This window comes from Botryllus schlosseri, chromosome 4 (genome assembly GCF_051294905.1).
Source record: "Botryllus schlosseri isolate E-star chromosome 4, Bs_hap1, whole genome shotgun sequence".
Taxonomy (NCBI): Eukaryota; Metazoa; Chordata; class Ascidiacea; order Stolidobranchia; family Styelidae; genus Botryllus; species Botryllus schlosseri.
The window spans coordinates 25,854,946-25,875,727 of NC_137239.1; the positions used below are offsets into that span (position 1 = coordinate 25,854,946).

Sequence of the window (20,782 nt, forward strand, 5' to 3'; positions counted from 1 at the left end):
ATTTCTTCGTTACTGACCACCTCTGTTTACAGCTACACGTTTTTACATATAAGGCTGCTGCGGGCCACAAGTTTAAGTGACATTCCACAATTGATCCTCTGATTAACTTACACGATTAGACAGCTATTTAGCAAATTTACATTCAAACTCGTCAACCTGTTGAAATGCCAATCGATCATCGGTTGGAATATGGTCTTCATCGTCTCGTCGTTGAAGGCGTGAATGCTGATCACGTTGAAATGACGCAGCATGCGCGGGGTGATTTCATTTCTCCCTCCGCCTGGCGGGGCCATAGCCCCCACAATTGACACGTCCACCAGATTCAGCGTGCTGGTGTCCTGCAAAATTTGTGTTGAAAATGGATATTACTTGGGTTTGGGTCACAATTTTGTAGTGTTATAATTATGCCCGTGCAAAGTCGAATACGTGAGTGATTCGATTCTGAATCACGTATTTTGCTTCGAGTTGAGTTGAGGATTCGAGTATAATTTTAACGTCATAACAGAATTGATGATGTGTAAAGTTATGTAGCATTTATGCGACCAAAAAAAAAATAATGTCAGTTCTTCACCACATTATTGATAATTCAGTAGCTTTTTCACCATACCTATGACTTAGGGTTAACATATTTTAGAATCCATAACGGACGACACTTTCTGCAAATCGTAAATGTCAGATTACTGCACTACAAAACTACTGGTTTTAAAATTTGTACTACAAATCATGTTGTGCTGACTAAAAAAACGTCCTATAATCCCGAGTGACCCGCTCGAACGTCCTAGTTACAGATTTTACGGCATTAATGGTTTAATGGCGTTTTTAGCCTGTCTATGACCCTGGCTGTCAAAGCTGTTAGGAAGGAAGGATTTCCAGAAAGGAGGACATTTAGGCGTCATCGGAGAACATTTTTGATTTCCTCATATCAACTCTAATTGTAATCATCAAGACAGAACAGAAATTTCATGACAACTGTGGGTGCTCGTGGCAACAGAATACATTTAGTGTTCAATTCAACTATGCCAGCTGATTTGCATGACCAAGTTCATATCATATTCAGTACAGATACGAGAAATATCTCCTTACTTTTTTATCAAACCAATATCCATGATCGACCCACTGTCGCAGAAGTTCGATTGGAGGTTGCGCCCCGTATTTTTCTTTCGCCGGCATGTTCAAGTCATCAACGAAAACGATCATTCTTTTACCAGGCAATGGACCATATATTCCCCGCCTTCGTCTAAAAAGCAAACAGGGTTCAAGAGGTTGCCAATTTCGCCCTACGAATGCCTTAAAAAGACAAATAATAATGTACCACTCTAATCTTGAAAAATAGCGATCATTTACTTATCCAGCTTGGAGAAGATCATATCCTGCGTTTGAGCAGCGCTTGTTTTTGCGGAAAAATTCACGTTCGTGATCAAAAACTCGTTTTTCGGCAACTGCCGCAAAAAGCTGTTTGTGATCGCGCTTTTGCCAGTCCCAGTCGGTCCGATCAATAGCAGAGGCTTGCCGAGAGTGACGAACCTTTCCAGGAAATACGTTTGCCGGAACGTGTCCACGGTGTCGATGATGATGTTACTCAGCTGGTGGATTCAAAATAATTGATCACAAAGGGTTGATGTATAGCGCTACTTGTGTACCAAGGAACACAATGGATAGTCAGTCACAAACAAGTCACACAGCAAGCACCGTTCCATACAAAACTCAGGGCATTGAAGCTTACGCAATATGCATTTATGCCAGAAACAACACGTGATATTCTCATAGAAGCTACATTGAACCGACTCCAAACTTGGGTTCAATCTTTCATACTCTCACACACAGAGACACATTATTATAAAAACATGGCTTGACGATATTTAATTCTGGACTAATGTTTTTCGTTTCATTTCGAGTACAATTCACTGAACTTTAGAAGACGAAAAGAATTCTCCGCCTTTCTCATTATCATTTTAAAAACCATAGCAAAATGAATGTGGTCCATGCTTATGCTAACTTGCGTACATCTTCAATCATTGTATATTGTATAAGAATGACTCTCTCATCGATACAGATCGTATATCGAAATGGAAAAAAACTCAATCTTCATCAGCTGAAATTTAAAGCCTCCAAGGGCGTTAATCTCAATTGACTCATTTTGAAAACGGCTCGAAGGGAAAGGAGGGTGTCTTTCTCCAGTAGAATGAAACTAATGAACAAAATCATCATACTGAACATAAGGAAACCGATGAACACAACGAAATTTCAGACTGTCCATATGAGACAGCAATAGTGCAGAAGAAGAATATGATTGTAATAGACAATGCAGATAACTAGAAAACAATTTATACATAAAAATATCAATCAAGGTCGAAAGAATTTATTAGAGATAAGAGAAAGTAATAAAGATTTTAACGTACAATCACCGTAGAATCAAACAACTAATGGAAGAAAATTGTACAGTGTACTATGTGAATCTTGTGTGCGCATATGATATGCGAAAAGAATAATCGAAGGATAAATTAGCTCACCGTCAATCTGACGATGTGGTGATTCTTCTGCGTCGGTAGGAAACATACAAATTAGATGGAGCGGTGCAAATTTTGCGTGATCATGAAAAAGCAACTAAAAGCGTGAGTAAGCACATATTTTGAAGCGCGGAAAAAGTCAGTGGATATCATGCAACGAAGATAAAATGCAGATGATCGCTAGACAGAAAACGCATTCACGATAGCGAGAATGAAATCAGAGCTACAAGTAAGTCTATCAAATGCTGACTATCGAGAATGGAAAGCATCAGAAGCGATTTCAAATTCCATATATAGTGTTACTGGGATGTGGTCATAAAACACCATCCAAGAAATGTTATTGGAATTTTGCAAACTAAAATATTTCTAACCCCGGCGTTACGGGTGCGTCGTTGCGTATCTTAAGATGAATAATATGTGAAATATATATGTTAGTGGCCTTTAGCAGTAGCAACGTAATAGTATATACAGGTAATAGTCGTAAATTAATAAAGCATTTAGTACCATTAGCGCTTAGAATTGACATGTGTCAAATTAATTCATGCGCGGCATGCTGATTATATAACTGTGTAGCAAATTAAGCGTTAAGTTATTGCAATTTCTGGTTTCTACCATTTACCTGTCGCGTTAGGAATTCCTGATATAAAACATATGAGACAAAAATTGTCGAATGTTGCAAGTGAATCGATTCACATTGATATCCTACCTTAGTGTCTTCGGTCAAGTCTGGTGTCTTCGTCATGTTACCCCAACGATGCCACGAGCCGTAGCTCTTCTTTACGAAGACGTAGTCGAAGATACTTCCTCGCTTCGGTATCAGCAGGCTTCTGGGTAGGCGGAGGTCCTTGGGTGGTGGGTGCGCTCCTTTGCCAGTTGTTGTGTCGAATAGTTCGCGGAAAAAGTCGTTGAACCTGCGACGAAATGAAGGAAACATAAATAATAACAGATCCATTGCGCCATCTAACGGTTCAACATCTCGATTGGATATTACAGCAATTTATCGTCTGGATCAGTGGTTCCCAACCTTTTTCGACTCATCGCCCCCCCTTTGAAGCTCCACACCGATCATCGCCCCCCAAATATTGGGAACCGATTTCGTCAGCCCCTTCCTCCAAAAAACGTTGGTCTTTGGCCCCATGGGGTGATAAACCAAACCCCAGACCCCCCTCAGCCAGAGGGCTTTTTGTCGCTACATAACAGCTATACCCTATTTCCTGTACTGTTTGGTGAGTCACCGTATTTCGCCTAAACGCGCGAAGCGCGACAAATTTATATAATTCATGTTTGAATCGGTCAATATGATCGATGTGGTATGTCGGAAAAGGTAGGACCCCTAAATATTCATTAAACATCTTTGGGCGGAATCGTTGTTATATTGACTTCTTAACAAGATGCTATTTCGTGACCTCCTATATCTGCTATGTCAGAAGATATGGAAATCGTCAAAACGTACCAAACTAAAAGATGTACATGATTTCATATTGGTATTTCTTTACTGGCAAATATTTTTTTCCTTGCGGGATGGCATTTGTCCTGTAGGGTTAAGGTCACCAGGACAGGAACATTCGACGCCAGCCATTGAGGCGCCTATGGACAATTAGACATTGTATATATATCGAAGTTTTCGGTCAGCACAAGGGCATTCCTTTTCGGCCAAGGTCTTCTCGCTGCTGATCGTTCTGACACACTTCTCGAAGTCGCATGTTACATGATATCCAACTTCATATGCCTTGGTGCGTCGTGGCGCAGTAATGGCCGACGCCGAAGTCTTCCATTTGTATAAATCATGCGTATTTTTGTTGGTTGACGGGGACCCCAACATCAAGATACATGGAAATATTAAATCGCGCACATCGCGAGAAATTTTTGAAAAAGTCGCATTCATTTCTAAAAAATTACGATATTATTCATGTTAATTCACGAAATAATTTTGGGCTTCCTTCGATTTCGGCCCCCCCCCCACCCCTAATTGGGGTGTTTGGGGTGCGGTAGTTACGGTCCCGACCCCAATATAGCCGTTTTAACATACCATCGCCCCCCTATCGCCCCTTCATTCTTTTCGCCCCCTATCGCCCCCTTCGTCCGTTTTCGCCCCCCTATCGCCCCCTTCGTTATTTTCGCCCCCCTAGACCGCCAAATCGCCCCCTGGGGGGCGATATCGCCCACGTTGGGAACCACTGGTCTGGATTCATCAAGTCAATGCGATAGACAGGCAGGCTAAATATGGATATTAGACATGCTTGGATTTATATCGCAATAGATGTGGAGAGTACTGACGCACATTTGACATGGTGGTAACTCTCAGTATATAGCATGTATGACCCCAAGACCAGACGTATTGGTCCTGTTTTAGATTTATTTTATGCCTTCAGTAATTCCGTCAACATACCAGCTAAAACTGAGTTGGCTAAGTTCATCATGATGCAGACATGTTGTGTCCCGTCGACGCGATAAGGTTGCTAGAAACGACGGGCCTGTTTCTACAATATTGTAAGGCAAAATAGATTCAATTGGGATACAAATATATGCCCCAAGATTTGCATAACAATCAATGACGATCGAACAAGGTGATGCAAACTTTCCTAGGTCAAGTATTTCAATCAGATTCACGCAATTCATCAATGACCTCTATACGATTAACGACCTATGTATTTAAAACATTGCTAATCTGGTTGGAAACGCGGACAGCTAAGCGTAGGTGTGTTACTGATACCAAACCAATTTCAAGATTGTTATCCAACCAAGGCAGCGCGCTTTTCTTGATTATAGTCAGACGCCTAACAATGCAACATCCGCAAACCCATTGTGTTGAAAGGCGACAGTGGCAAGTGCCGAACGGGCTAACAGAATTTACATTTACGGTATTGACATTTACATAAACGCTTACGTTATGGGAAATTCTAAAAGAATATTCTGCAACTGGCGGCGTTTAGTAAGCGAGATATGAATTACGCTATTCACTGGACTGTAATAACCTTGTTGCCACTATTTATAATTCGGAATTCAAGAGGGAGGAGTCAGTTTTAGAAAGCAGGTTGATCTTAATCGTCTGAATTTACTTCTTTTACTTCTTATTTTGCGGCTAGCTTTTGCCCATCAATGTATCTGTAGTAGCCTACAGTACAATTGTACTTTGTAGAGTGCACTGTGCATAACAAATTGTACAATGTGTATTGTACAATGTACTGTATATGTAGCCGCGGGTAAGCGATGCATATGTACCTTACTTTTACAGCTCCTCAAAACTGCATAACACAGTGTATCTTCGTGTACAAAGTGGTTATTGCTGATGATTCTATGCAAAGTTCGAATGACCTGATTCGATGCGATTATAGAATCAGTGATTCGAATGCGCGATCCATTTTCTAATATTACCACAACTTGACATAACATCGGAGATAGATCCTCGATTTACACAAATCTCATGTATGGAGAAATCACCTCCGCTTCATCACTATATGAGCGAGGCGCAATGTGATTGGCTGCGAACGCGGAAGTTCAAAGGTCATCGTGAAGACATTGGTCATTTCGTTTGAGTGAATATTAGTCAAATACATCCATTCCTGTCACTATACGCTATGGTGGAGATCTGGCAAATACATACATATTCCACTAATGTTTGTACAGTGTGCTACATTAAAATCACGATCCCGTAATACTCACCTTTCTCTGGAAGCTTCTTCGATCACTCCAGCCACGGACCAAACGACAGAAAACAGAAAGTGCGCAATCAACATGTTGCCACGCTCTTCTATAGCCTGAAATAGTGGAATGCATCGCTAACTTTCCATACATAAGAGAATAAAGATGATAGGCCTACACACACCTTCATTTCTGATGCCGACACTCTGTTTGCGGACTGAGTGTCATTGTCGGTGATGGAGGTGGATATGCTTTCCATTTCGCTCTCCTCGCTTGGACTGGATGCGTTACTAAATTGGCAGTCTAAGTTAGAAAGTGCTGGACGCTGTCGTGAGCATAGTTACTTACACATTCGTTACATCGGTTAGGCGTGTGTGCGTGCAAGCATGCCAAAAGTGCAGGTGGTGAATGCAAGAAAAATACTGTTAGTTGCATTCAGAAGAGTGTTATTAGAAAGCATGCCGAGCATGAAACCTATAATCTATACAAAGCGGATAGGAAAGCTTCCCTGTACGTACCGTACAAACATAACTATCATGCACGAAGGAAAACTAGTGCGATGTAAAAGAAGGTTTAAAGATCATGGATTTCCGTGATACATCCATATGACAAACTTCACAATCATCCCAATAAACGACTATAGAATTCTTGAGTTCGAATAGACATTGCAGTGCTTATAAACTTTCTCTATGTGCAGTGAGTGTACTATAGGAAAATGTACTACAAGTGTAGGCTATCAACTACCACTGCGGCATTAATATCATTACCGTACCATAATTCGTTGAGCATGCAGCTGTATAGTTTTAGCATGTCGCGATACATCCATAGGACAAGCTCCATAATCAACCCAATAAAAGTCTGGAATCATTGATATCGAATACAGACTGTACTGTACAGTGTATTGCTCATAATCTTTCTATATACGGAGTGAGTGTACTCGGAAAATGCACTAAAAGTGAAGGCTATCAACTAACACTACGGCATTAATATGATTACCGTACCTTAATTCGTTGAGCATGCAGCTGTATAGTTTTAGCAGGTTGGCTGTTATGTGCATTTCAGAAATATGTACCATTTGATGGCAGTGCTTCAAGACAAACTGAATGCACGGCGGCACCTGAAAAATATCATCATCACATGCACTTTTCGTAATACATTAATATGTTGGCAGAAAAAAGGTAATGCTTACCAGCCATTCAAAGAGAGCGCGCACAGTGTCTTTTTGCTGCTTAGTGAGATATTCAGGTAGAGATTTTTGTAGCCATGATGCTACCAGGGACCCTGACCCTAGCTCTTTTGGGTCCATATAAATCATGCCGCACCTGACAATGTAAAAGAAAAGATCCAGTAATTTCAGAGCTTCTATATGCATTGTGCTGCATTATACTGTCGAAGAACTGGAAACGGCATAAGTAGGATCCTACATTCCCATTGCACCATTGACTTTCAAGTGTCCAATTTTCTTGCAAGACATGTCGGTATTAAAATATTTACCTGCTAACTGTGGCAGGGGAAGCTTGTTCAAGATTCTGAACTTCGAATATAATATTCTGTTTGTTGTTCATCGCGATAATTTCCCCGCTCATCAAACACAGCTGAAACAAATATCCGTATAGGTGTATTAGTCCATCTCAAGTTTAAACGCCTGATCATATACCTTTTTATTGTCGTCAAGCACTGTGTTCAAGTTTTCAACCCATACCGCATCCACCGGGCCATCGAATATCAACCATTTTCTGTTTTCGTCTGTACTGGTCGCGTGTTCTCTGAATGTGTTGGCTAGGATTCCTGCGCATAGTCTTGTGATCAGGACAGTATTAATACATAACTCATAGCTATATTTACCATCAGACCATTCGTGAGAAACGGGATCGAAGCTACCGTACAACTGAGCCATTGTCACGGCTTTCGGGTTGATTATTTTCAATTTCACCTGAAAGTAGAGATAAGAATATAGCCATGAGAAGAAAATTTACCAAATTCGGTATTTTGACTGATTTCTGCTCTACGAACTGCTACAATTATTCATTGGAAGCTATGCAATTATGGTTTCAGATTACAAGTACAGCAAAATGTAACGAGTAACGAGAATGACACACTTATATCATATATTCCACAATAAATTTTAAGGGGCATCAATGTATACTTTAAATAACGATATGGTCAATGGTCAAATATAACTATGTGGTTAAGTAATGAGATACGAGTATGCCTATGCCTATCTCGTACTGAAGTGTAGTCTTCTACATATTTCCCAGACTGAGAGGTGAATCTTTATATCAAGAGGCATCTTTTATCCATTTCTTACTGGATTTTCATTCATTTCTTTCTTCACAGCTGAGTCGCCGAGAGCTTTCGATAAAATGTTGTATGCGGTTGTCTTCCCGCCGATCGCTTTTCCGACAATCATAAACCCGTGTCGCACGAGAAGCATTTCGTAAACTTGAATGATCTTTCCGATAAACCACGGAACGGCCTGCAAAATGATAACACATACCTATATTTTGAGGCTTTGCTGGATCCTCCTAGTGTTATCAATGCTGAATATGATTCAATGGCAGTATCGTTGCACGGATCATAACTTTTCTATGCTTTCGGGGGTTTTAATAGATCTCCCATGTGATAATGATGGTATGAAGCATACCTGAAGATTGTTCTTGCTGATTTCAGACAGTATCGCCGTTTCCAGAACGCCGTGGTCTGGTTCCGGTAAATTCACCCCCGGAAACAAATCTGATATTATCCCTTGGAACAGAGGGATGTCGTGTGACAAAAACTTAGGCAAATTCACGTCGGTGATGGCGCGGAGCATAAGCTCGTCTTCCGGCTCTTCCGGGAACTTGAGCTTGAGATTTCCTGAAAATAGACGGCAATTTGTTACGTTTTATTCCCATAGCCTACATTCCAAAACAATCCTAAATGTGTTAAAGGTTAAATGAAGACTATATGAGCCGGGTTGTAATGACTCGAGTCATGACTCGACTCGAGTCCGTCTCGAGTCACGATATTCTGATGACTCGACTTGACTCGAGTCATTTTCTTAAAATACGGAAATGATTCGACTCGACTCGAGTCATTCTGTGTATTGACTCGACTTGGACTCGACTCATTGCGCATGACTCGAACCAAGTTAAAGGACTCGAGACTCAGACGGCGACGGCCGACATTTCATTGTAATTTCGAAGAATAGTAAAGTAACCACACTATTGGGTTTTCGTCTATTGGAAATGGTACTTGGAAATGCGACCAGAAACTGCTTAAAGCGCTGAAAATTAGTATATTATAAATGCGAACCATTCGATATCACCAAACAGAGTTATAAAAAGCTGGTTTAACAAGACTTTAACTGGACACTGAGCACTGAGCAGTCACCAAAATGACTTGGACTCTGACTCGAGTCATACTGCTATGACTCGGAATTGACCCTCTGATCGTTGACTTGGACTCGGACTTGAGTCGGTGGTGAATTGAAAATGACTCGACTTGACTCGAGTCAAAACTATAAAAGTGAGATTGACTTGTAACTCGGAGCCTAGTGACTTGGTTACAACCCAGTATATGAGTCATCCAGCGGTGGCCAAAGTATAGTCAGTATTGATACTCCAGTAGAAAGACAGTCCCATCGCATACGTCTACTCAGTTACGAGTAGAAGTATCTATTTCCAAGACACGTAAAAACTACTTCATATGGAAGTAGTGTGTTGAAAATGGAGATCTGAAATGCACTCATGTAATATGCTTCATGAAGTAGATTTCGTCAGGGAGTTGCATAGTTTTATTATGACTAATATCACAACAAATACGTGCAATTCACGACAATAAGTTCAGTTACTGTGGTACAGGGGATGCTCAGATCGGTTGTTATGACAATTCCACTCCTAAAGTAGCAAACATAAGCCCTAAAAATACAAAGTCTAAAATGTGAGCAGTTTTCCCTAAATATATGTTAGGTATATGTGGAACTAGTCTGAAAGGGTAACCTCTTAAGTAGGAAAAGTAGGAAAAACCTATATTTGTGAGTGCTATGAAAAAGTAGAAGTACTTCGTTACCGACAATCTCTTGACATTTGTTAATTTTGATTTCCATTGAAACAATGGATGGGTACATTGGTATACAAACCCGCGGCGGTCAAAACTGACTTCACAGCCCTCATTCCATAATCGTAATGATGTTGAGACGACAGCTGTTCCGAGCACAGCCTGTAGGTAGCGGTGATTTTCACTGCTAGGCTTCTCGCCTCCACGAATCCCATCGAATACAAGCTGATCTCGGCGATCAGCGCGTAATCCGGTATCATCATGGCGACGGTTCGGAATAAAACTTTCAGGTTATCGGGCAACTCCGCTCTTCCTGTAGATGAGGTGAATGTTGGGTAAGTAAGTAAGTAGACCAATCCTTATGGAGATATATCCGTGAAGTCTTTTTGCGGTTTCTGGTGGTGCTATACGAAAACACAACCAAATCCACCCCTGGGTTATATCTACATATGGATTAGTGTATTTGATTCAATTTGACCTATTGGAATGGGTGTAAATCGTGATTTTGTTCAAGGAAGTGTGGCAAACCACTCAGAAACGCTGAAAGATAAAGAAGAAGACATTTCTGGCGTTTGGTAGAGCTCATAAATAAATCGTTCGTGCATTATATCATGATATTACCTGTAAAATATCGTAACCCTGTAGAAGAGGTGTTCATGAACTGATGAAAACTGATTTAATTTGTATCAATGACTTTATCAGTGCAACAAAAGTGTTGCATCATCAAAATTAGGCAAGTATGAGAGGGTTTATCAGGATGATTACTACCGATGGCAAATTAATTTTCTTCGCTAGTCCTTTTCTGTTATCATTTATCTCTTTACATCCGGTGTACATGCCTCTTATTTATATGGTCTAAGCCTGGGTGGGTGTCTAATTATACTCCTCCAAGTCGTTTATCAAGGTGTATACCTGCATATCCTGGATTCATAGTAATGAATATTGTGCCTGTCGGGTCTAAGCAAATCTCCGTTCCCTCGAAGACGAAAGTTTCTACCTGGTCAGCAACCGCCCGCTGGATTGTTTGGATCTGTTGCGCCACGACGGACAACACCTACAAAATTTACAAGGTTTTATCATTATTGTTTTACAAAATGCCATCGCATTTTGCATGCAGTTCGTCGTTTGGTCAGCCGTAGAGGGAGGATCTTTCTTATGCGCAATAGTGTAAGGATGACATGTTCTCTTTCATTGTTATTGGTAGATCCTTGTTTCATTTGAAAGTGCGGTATATGATTTCGTATCTGCCGAATTGTATAGCACGGCCCACTGATATTCTTTTTAACCACCGCTTACGCGGATCAGATGATCAGTATTTTACCTCCAAATCGATTCTGTTGAATTCATCGAAGCAGGCCCAAGCGCCTGACTGAGCCAGACCTTTGAAGAACTTCCCCATCGCCTTATAATCGAGACCGTCGGAGCAATTGAAAACGATGCATTGTTTAGCGACCGCTTTCGCGAGGTCCTTGCACGTCTCCGTCTTTCCTGTTCCGGCAGGGCCTTCGGGCGCGCCGCCCAAGTTCAGTTGCAAGGCGCCCATCAATGTTCTGGCAACGAATGAATGGATGAATGAAGAAAACCATTTTTGATTTGATACCTATTACATAAACCGTTAAATAATCAGCTGTGGTCACAGTACAATGAACGTTCGTTCTCGAGTAGAACTAGTTGATATGCCATAACTTTACATTCAAATGGCGATTTTAAAGATATGTCAAAACTACTCCAAGTGGGAGTATAAAATAAACACCTGATAAGTACTCAAGCAATTAGTTTCAAAACAAATTTGGTTGAGGGGTGGCAAGTTTTTAGCAGTAAATCGGAAGTAGTTACATTAAAAAATGCAGGGTACGTCCTCCCGACTGACTAAAATGACCAATGACAATATATGAGCGAAATTATATGAAATATTTTCATTTGCAGTGATACGTGGATTATTTCGACCAGATATATGATAATTTTAGTTATAATAGCAATGTCGACATATCACGAAGTTATACTCTCTACTTTAGAAAACTCAAAGTGTGAAAGCTAAATAGTTTCGTTGAACAACAATTGTTTAGTAGAAGTTGAAGCAATCCAAATACTTGTATAGGTGACACAGACAGGCCAAATCTACTGAGTATTCCGAAAGAGTAGAAGTATTTTAATACTGATTACCTCTGACAACAGACAAAGTACGCGATACCAAAATCGAATGCACGAAGGTCGGTATGACCAAGCATCGAAGTCATTCCAAGTGTGTATTTTTACAGTGTGAAGTTATCGCTGTTGTTGGGTCATCTGCTATTAGCAATGTCGCATTACCTAATCTCATTTCGTTCGCGCTCATGAATGCTTTGAGAACTTATTCCTGACTACATCAATGATCATTTGGAATATATAACATAACTGTTGAATCGAACTTCGAAGTCAGTCGACACGAGGGAAGAAGACAGAAATATATATATAGTTGCTTAATTAACATATTACTATTTAACGCAACAAGACATACCCGTGGAAACTGTATACAGTCGACTAAGAGCTTATAATATTTAGGTCTGCATTGGGAATAATTTACATTGATTGTTGCGAGTTCACACCATGTATATAATCCCACCTATAGCATCGTTCTGTCAACGGCGTGATCACAAGCCTCGTGGTGTTTCCGAGATATTCATAACCGTACATCACGGTCGTGGATATCATCCTGACGGCGATGTCCAGATTTTCCCAGTAATATCGCATTTGAGATATCCACTGAAAGTCCCGAACGTCTCGCACGCCTTGCTCTGCTAGTTGCGCAACTACGTCTCTTGCTGTAAGTGATAATGAGATTTATCCTTAGCTTACTATAGAATTTTGGACATTGGAATGGATATACTATATGTTACGAATGGTGTGAGCCCCTACTTTTTCGGAGTACTTGGGAAGGTATCGCCTCCTTGCAATATATACTCGCGTGGTTATGTTTTCACACTATTTCAATTTCTATTTCACATTTTGTTGGAAAAATGCAACTTTCTATTCTTTGGGCATTTTTAAGTAGAAAATAGTTTGGGATTACGTTTGCATAACTATTATGAGTGAAATTTTCATCAGTCGATCGAAATAGCCCCTGTATCGCGGTAACTGTATATAATCGAGGCGATAATTCATAGCATTGGATTGGATGTACATATGTAAATATATTATATACGTTTATGGGGTGGGCAATCTTTGATAAAGCTAACGATAGCAGTCCGTACCGTGCACGTCGATGGTCACCAAAGCCCCCAGCGTAACTCGAGCCATCGTGGTCAGTTTTCCCCGTACAAGATGAATGATGTCCTCGATACGAGAGTCGCATACTTTCAAGTACTCCTTCAGACCGTTCTTTACCTCGATTGCCTGAAAACATGCGGTACTTGATATCGAAACATAGATGCACAGTTGCACACTTTGGAAACTCGATACTTTCTCCACGGGTTAAAACTGAGGAAGGAATTAGCACTATAAATCCTACGTAGGAGTTTAAAGTTAGGGTACGGATCACAGATCAGTTTCTAATCGTGTCAAAGCATGACCCGTACATCAGGGTTGTAATGACTCGAGTCGCGAGTTTTTGGTGACTCGACTCGACTCGACCAATCATATGACTCGAGACTGGGACGGTCAAGACAGGCATTTCATTGTAACTCCGAAGAATAGTAAAGTTACCATATTATTGGTATTTCGTCTATGAAAACTGGTACATGAAAAATAGGGCCAGAAACAGAGGGAGAAAAATTACTCATGTTTATGAATGCAAGGCATTCTATATCACCAGAGCAGAGTTGAAAAGGTGGGCTGAACGTGGCGTGAACTGAAAACTGAACGGTGAGCACAATGACTTGGACTCGGACTCGAATCACAACACTATGACTCAGACTCGACCGTCTGCTCTCCGACTTGGACTCCGACTTGTGTCGGTGGTGAGTTGAAAATGAATCGACTTGACTTGATTCAAAACTATTTAGAATGGAGGTTGGCTCGTGAGTGGGAAGCATGTGGCTTGGTTACAACACTGCTGTATATCCACAACTTTCCTCTTAGTATAACTGTATCTATTCAGGTTGTTATTTTTGTTGTTCGTGGTATTCGTGGTGTTTTTCGACTGCAATGATTATTTCAACCGGGCTGATGTTTTTTTACTATGATTCCATATCTCCCCACTTCTAGGCTTTTTGAGATATCACTTACGCGAAACATATGGCAAGGAGGAGCCTAGATCAACCTCCAACACTTAGGTAGGTATGTATACAGGTTATTGTGCATTTAACACGTACTATTGAATACACAATATAAAACCTGATGTTTAATCCGCTAAACAATTCCGACATAGCTGTGTTTTCTCATATGCATCAACAGAGGAGTGATCAACAAAATGCAGTGAGAATTATTGCGTTGTACAATGGCTGCAGACCAAGTGACACTCCGGCCTCGAATAAAGACACTATTCACAATACATGCACAGTATACTGCATAGTCGATAGTGAGAATCGCCGTGGCAGGCTCTAGATCCAGTGTGAAAGACACATAGCAATCACACAGGAAAAAAGCCATACATAGCGACACACAGTAATATGCCAGTCATAAGTTGAAATCGCATTACATTAGCCGCATAGTACCCACCTGCGTAACGTCTGCAGTCCAGTAGACAAGACTCGACGCCAGTATCACTTGACCCGGCCATTGCAGGCACCATTTCTTGAAATCAGTAAGAGGGTAGCTTTCAATCGCTTGTTCCATGACGACACGAATGCTGTTTATCATTTCTTGCTCCACCTGAATAGCGATGGTGATAATTCTATTATTACGAAAATGATATGACAATGTTCAACTCGCTAGGTACACACGATGATGGACACTATGAAAATACCCCGATAATCATCATCCAATATCAATATCGTCTTAGCGAACACAAGAAAATAAAGTCATAAACCTTAATGGTATGATAATAACACTTATTATAATCCCACCCGCGATGAACGAAATCATACAATACTCAGAAAACGATCATCAACGTACGTACTAAATCATAATAGTTATATATTCGTAGCGACGGCATTACAATAGTGTCCTAAACCACCCTGAAATGAAACTAAACATAAACACTGATATGACGTCAGCAGCTGACGTGGTGAATGGCTTCGTTCGTGAGTGAAAGTAACCAATTGATTCACACAGGAATAACAAAGCCATACTCCAAGACAGCCTTCATGTATGCTATTGTAAGCGTACACTCTGTGAATACATGAGTGGAAAATGGGTGTATTTAAAAAATTCCAATCATAGTGTGGGGTGCAAATCAGGTAAACGCTACTTTTAGGAGCAAAATTCTGCTTTCTCGCCGTTCTAATGGGTAAAAATGAGTCAAATACACCAATGCTTATGGAGATATATCCTAACTCGGAATTTTAACGCGGTTATAAATCCTACCTGCCTACGTCCCTACGTGCAAATATCATTTGGATTAAAATGTTGTGTTTGATTCATACCGCGGTTCAAGTATGACGTAGGTGCATATGCACATTGCACACCCGTATATCACGGGTGGTACACGGGTGTGAACAGTCTGAACACACACTTTTTACGTTAAGAATGTAGCAACACTAACTGCCGTACCTCCCAAAGCCATTTTTCGACGAGACCACCGGCCTCAGCGGTACGTATCTGGTTCGCCAGCGGCACGCGCTCGTCTTCCGCGCTCAGCATCGCGTCGATACGTTTGTCTTCGGTGAACTCCAGTTTGGCGATTCCCTCGAAGCATTTCTTGAGATGCGGCTGGACGCGGAGCGGGTCTTTCGTCTCCGATAAGATCTCCAGCAGCTCGTCGTTGGATAGGAAGAAAAATCTGCGAATGTCGAAGATATAGGTAATACAGTTGAAGGCACAAACAGTGTAATATATAAAAGCGAACAAGCTGTCCTTGACATATTCTATTCGATGCTATACGCATCCGTACATACTCACGAGGAGAGGTGGTTGCTGACGAAGTACTTTCACTTTTTCGTAGTACCCAAGCATGTTTTTGCCTATTTGCAATGCTTACTCAAGCGGTTATGATTTTTGACTACTTTCGCTTCTACTCAACAGTTTCCAGTTATTAGGCAAATTAGATTTAGAACACTTATTTTCGCTTACTTGGAAGTCGCTATTCTATTTTGAGTAGAAATTAACGTTACTTCTACTTTACCACCAACGATCTCGACTAATCATAATCATCATGGCATGTCAGAACTATGTTTCGCGGAACTGAGGTTGACAATCACGACAAAGGATGATTCAAAAATATTATACTATTAACATTATTGTACGCCACCGACTCCCGTATCCCGTGAAAGGTATTTTACGTTTTATGATATATAGCGGCGACGCCAAACTGTCTATGAATGAAGTGGTGTTGCCAGCGTTGATTCTAGGGGGGTAACATATCGTAACTCGATGTTCAGTTACATTTGATCGATTAGACTCCGAATACATGTTTAATATCTTACCTCGGAAAGAACAGTCTTTTCTTTTCTAGGTAGAGGTTCAGTCCTTTCTGTATGTCTTCTAACAATGCCTCCGAGTCCTTCAGGTCTTCGAGCATGGAGGGATAACTCAGCACGGTCATGACGTTGGGATTTTGACACGTTCGTTTCATGACATTTTTGTACATGTGGTCGACCTGGTGGGAGCGGATAACGTAAGTAATTATGACGACAGCACTGACAGCAATCTTAGAAACTATTTCAAATAACGATATCAGCAGATAACTTCCAGATATCGATATCCATTGACGGCGTGCAATAGAGGATATATCTGCGCTGGAATTCGCATTTTTGCATTTTGAACCCATTAATTATGTGGTATGACTACCAATAATACGCCAAAATCCCCATGTCGAAAAAATAACTCTCAGCGAAGCTAATACACTAAATATGGCCAGAAGTAGCAATGTGGGATTTCGTCAAGAGGAATTGCTATTGGCATACTTATTTCGGATTCTGTTCAAAATTAAGATATAATTATAACTCTTCTTGAACAGCATGGTTCAACGAATGCATCTCCGCATAATCTCGAAGATATAAACTTTATCAACGCAAATATATATGTCAAACTAGTATAGGGCTAACTCTTTTGAAAGATATCAAGTCAAAGATAGCTACTGACCTTGGTAAAAAGTTCCCCTTGCTGTGGAATCTGTCGCCTGATATCTTCGGACCCGAAAATCGGGTCCAGATACAACCACGCCGCTTGTACGACGAGCCAGCAGTCAATGATGTTTCTCGCTTTCTCCTGCAAATTATTCGCGCACCGTGACGTATACCGGGTCGTAAACATATACAGCCCGCGTGGTACAAGGTGAAATCGCACTACCTCGTATCGCATTTATTCTGCGCGGGAATCAGGGATCTATATATGAAACCTATAGTACTTCATACGTTTCACAACTATCGTCGTGTAAAAGTAAGTATTGGGCGTAGGCAACGAATATTTTGAACTAATTACTAAGATGTGCATATGGGGAAAACAAAAGAATCTGAGAGCCCGTGAATTAATTGCGCGTACATGAATACGGGTAGCTTGGATAAAAGTTTCGGAGGGGTGTTAAAATAGTTGGCGGCGGAAGAAAATTTTCAACAACAACACGACGTCATAGATACATTATGACGTAGTGATTACAAATTTCGTCACAATCAGTCGGTCGAAAAGTTAAGGAAAAAGAGGTTTTCGATCCCCACCTCCGCCCCTGACATACACACACAAGTAATGGAAAGCTATATTGAGAGCATTAAAATGCAATATTCTCGTTTTAAGCTACTATATTTCTATTAGGTCTCTGTAAGTATTCTTACCAATGTCTCCTCCCAGACCTGTATCTCCTCTTTGAACGGCTCGATGAAAGGCGAACCTTTCATCGTGTGGGTTTTTACGACGTGGTCATCGAGCAGTAACTGAATATCGTCTACTGCGGAAAGCACGGAGATGTCTTGGTCTCGGTAAGACGCCAGGCCGAATTCAACGTTTTTCCAATCGTCTTTCATTTTCGTTAATGCCTTGGATAGTAAAGTTAGACATAGGTATATAATTAATGGATTATGTGACCACAACTTGATGTGATGCACTTGACGATCAATGAGAATCGATATTCGGTTTATATTACATGCATTTTTGCAATGGATGCTGCTATGAAAGCAATCTTCAGATTCTGTACAACGAAACGGCTATTCTAGAATCGATCATGACAAAATTCACTATTGGAAAGGGATGATATTGGAGTCCTTGGTTTTAATGAGCCCAATCATGTATTGTGCAATTATGCATTTCTTTAAGATTCGATAAGATATACGAGTTATAATAAATGTATTATTCCAATGGATGTTGTGATAAAACCAATATTCACGTCCCATGCCACGAAGCATCTATTGAGAATCGATCAATGAGAATAATGAGGATAGAACTTGCTGGAGGAAAGAGATAGCATTGGAGTGTTTGGTTGTATTAAGTTTAATCATGTACAATTGTGCGTGCATTTATTTACAAGTTACAGTCCGAGTGAATGGTAAACCTGAATATAAGCTCAACTTGGCACTATTATGCAACTCGGCTCGGTTTATTAGCATTTATCAGTTCAATACACCACGAAAATTGCGATACAATGAAGAGATAGGAAGGTGTCGAAACGACTTGGGGTTGTCTTTGGAATCAGACACCAACCTTGGCCTATGCGATGTAAAGAGGAGGCATGCACACTGAATGCCAAGTAAAAGAAAAAAAGTATATAGAAAATGGGGCGGCATGTCACGGAAGGCGAGATCGATAGGTCAGGTCGTGGTCCGTTGATCTTGAGGACGGACTAGTATTCAATTAGTAGAAATTGCTTGTTTTTCGACTTGAATGTGGACACTGGACATGCTCGTAGACTGTCGGATAGCCGGCGGGATACTGAGTTGATGCAACAATACGTCCAGCATGCTTCAACCTATCACTTGGATTACATATGTAGATTACAGATGCGTTTATCACAAACTTTTAGCGTGCTCGAGATTAGTTAAGAAATTCCTCTGCAGTGTTGCATCGATGATTGTTCGTTTTCAACGTCACGAACCTGTTCCAGTGCGTATTCCTTTCGTGCTTGATTACTGATGTGAGTCAAATTCTCAAGATGCTTCTCCAGTCCCATGTCCAGCATTTGAGAGAGTGGAGTGTCTTCTTTGGGGGTTAATTCACGACCGGCCTGCAAGTGTACGTGTCTGTGAGCGGCCACTGCGGTATCCGTAACTTATAACCCGAAGTGTTCAAATTAGTCATAGTTGGTACTCATGTAGAAGTATCACATGCGAAAGTAGCAATTTCCAAGACATTCGAAAACTACTTCAAGTGGAAATAAAAAAGTTCTTAAAAGTACTCAAGTGCGTCGTCACAAATTCTCTAGACTTGGTCGAGGGTGACATGTACTTTTAGCAGTTAATGGAAGGTGACTACTTTGCAAAATGCAGGGTGCATCTTAGCGACTTACCCAAAATAACCAATGACGCTGCATACAGGTAAGATCTTCGAAAATATATACAGTTACCGTTATACAGGGGGTTATTTCACGCGTTTTTTATGACAATTTCACTAACAAAAATGACGCAAAATTATCCCGAAACAACTTTGAATGCCAGCTTTTTAAAATTCAATTTGTGAAATGTGAGAATTTTTACCAAAAATTTTCATGTAGAAGTGGGATTCGTCTGAAAGGTAGACAAAAACCTACTTGAATGTTCCGAAAAAGTACGACTATTTCGTAACTGACCACTGCTTATCACCAACACATACCTGTTCGGACATCAGCTCCCAATGGCGTGATTTGATGCCTGGATTGCACAGTGCGTTGATGAGGGGCATGTTCAGTCGGAACTTCTCGAGTTTGGCTTTGATCATGGCCGCCGCCCGCAACGGTCCCACGAACTCCGGATGTTGAAATCTCCGGGTCAACTTGTAGCTTGTCTTCCACAAATTCGCAACCTTTTAAATAAGCGCGGTGTAAAGAAATTGTCGAATGACACAAAGTGTAACTTGAGTTTTTGCGAACGAAATTTTCGTTTGAACCAAATTACATGCGTGGAACCTTATCAAATGCATACCTTGCTCGCTACCAAATGGATGTAATAATATTTCCGTACATTGATATCACGCTTTGGAAGAAGCATCGGTTTCGTCCAAAAATCGGCAATTTTAGTGACGTCAAAGCATGGTAGTATAGAGTCAGAGAACCATACTGTATTATGTATACATGCGACTTCTAGCTGGGAAAAGATATATTTCTCATAGCTTACTGCTGTCTAGATGCAGCTTGTCTATTTTTTCACCTTCCTGCATTACCATGGCTGTTAAACATTTAAAGTGAATGCTGTATAGTTTCGGAACTGCGCCTTAACCTGGATGGTATATCTTTTGAATATCAGCTGAATACATCAGCGTTATCGGTGAAGCTCCCTGATTATTTATTTTATCGGTATCGGGTCAAATTCTGATGTCGTTTGCACTCTAGTCATATGCAAAACTTGAATCACGCTTTCAAATGTGCATTCATTTCAACCGTGACTACTTTGTTAGGTTAG

The 20,782-nt window shown here is 40.7% G+C and overlaps 2 protein-coding genes across 8 annotated transcripts in view; one reads left to right on the forward strand and one right to left on the reverse strand.

Moving 5' to 3' along the window:
* The window catches only part of LOC145437617 (uncharacterized), a 299,426-nt gene that overhangs the window by 76,364 nt on the left and 202,280 nt on the right, over nt 1-20,782 (forward strand). The gene's annotated exons all lie outside the window — the stretch shown is intronic.
* Nucleotides 1-20,782, reverse strand: part of LOC145437591 (dynein axonemal heavy chain 3-like) — a 63,320-nt gene that overhangs the window by 20,270 nt on the left and 22,268 nt on the right. For 2 of the 4 annotated variants that reach the window (XM_080314857.1, XM_080314854.1), the window contains exons 24-50: nt 19,998-20,186; nt 19,285-19,413; nt 18,032-18,232; nt 17,346-17,471; nt 16,688-16,860; nt 15,816-16,044; nt 14,823-14,975; nt 13,418-13,559; nt 12,790-12,988; nt 11,509-11,737; nt 11,100-11,241; nt 10,270-10,500; nt 8,794-9,005; nt 8,458-8,625; nt 7,995-8,082; nt 7,807-7,937; nt 7,644-7,744; nt 7,339-7,471; nt 7,151-7,266; nt 6,334-6,439; nt 6,171-6,265; nt 3,214-3,418; nt 3,127-3,144; nt 2,511-2,537; nt 1,345-1,583; nt 1,084-1,237; nt 157-338 (exon numbers count right to left, since the gene is read on the reverse strand). In XM_080314857.1, coding sequence (XP_080170983.1) covers nt 157-338; nt 1,084-1,237; nt 1,345-1,583; nt 2,511-2,537; nt 3,127-3,144; nt 3,214-3,418; nt 6,171-6,265; nt 6,334-6,439; nt 7,151-7,266; nt 7,339-7,471; nt 7,644-7,744; nt 7,807-7,937; nt 7,995-8,082; nt 8,458-8,625; nt 8,794-9,005; nt 10,270-10,500; nt 11,100-11,241; nt 11,509-11,737; nt 12,790-12,988; nt 13,418-13,559; nt 14,823-14,975; nt 15,816-16,044; nt 16,688-16,860; nt 17,346-17,471; nt 18,032-18,232; nt 19,285-19,413; nt 19,998-20,186 — 4,118 coding nt within the window. The remainder of the gene's footprint in view (nt 1-156; nt 339-1,083; nt 1,238-1,344; nt 1,584-2,510; nt 2,538-3,126; nt 3,145-3,213; nt 3,419-6,170; nt 6,266-6,333; nt 6,440-7,150; nt 7,267-7,338; nt 7,472-7,643; nt 7,745-7,806; nt 7,938-7,994; nt 8,083-8,457; nt 8,626-8,793; nt 9,006-10,269; nt 10,501-11,099; nt 11,242-11,508; nt 11,738-12,789; nt 12,989-13,417; nt 13,560-14,822; nt 14,976-15,815; nt 16,045-16,687; nt 16,861-17,345; nt 17,472-18,031; nt 18,233-19,284; nt 19,414-19,997; nt 20,187-20,782) is intronic. The other 2 variants (XM_080314855.1, XM_080314856.1) reach the window with 2 other exon arrangements.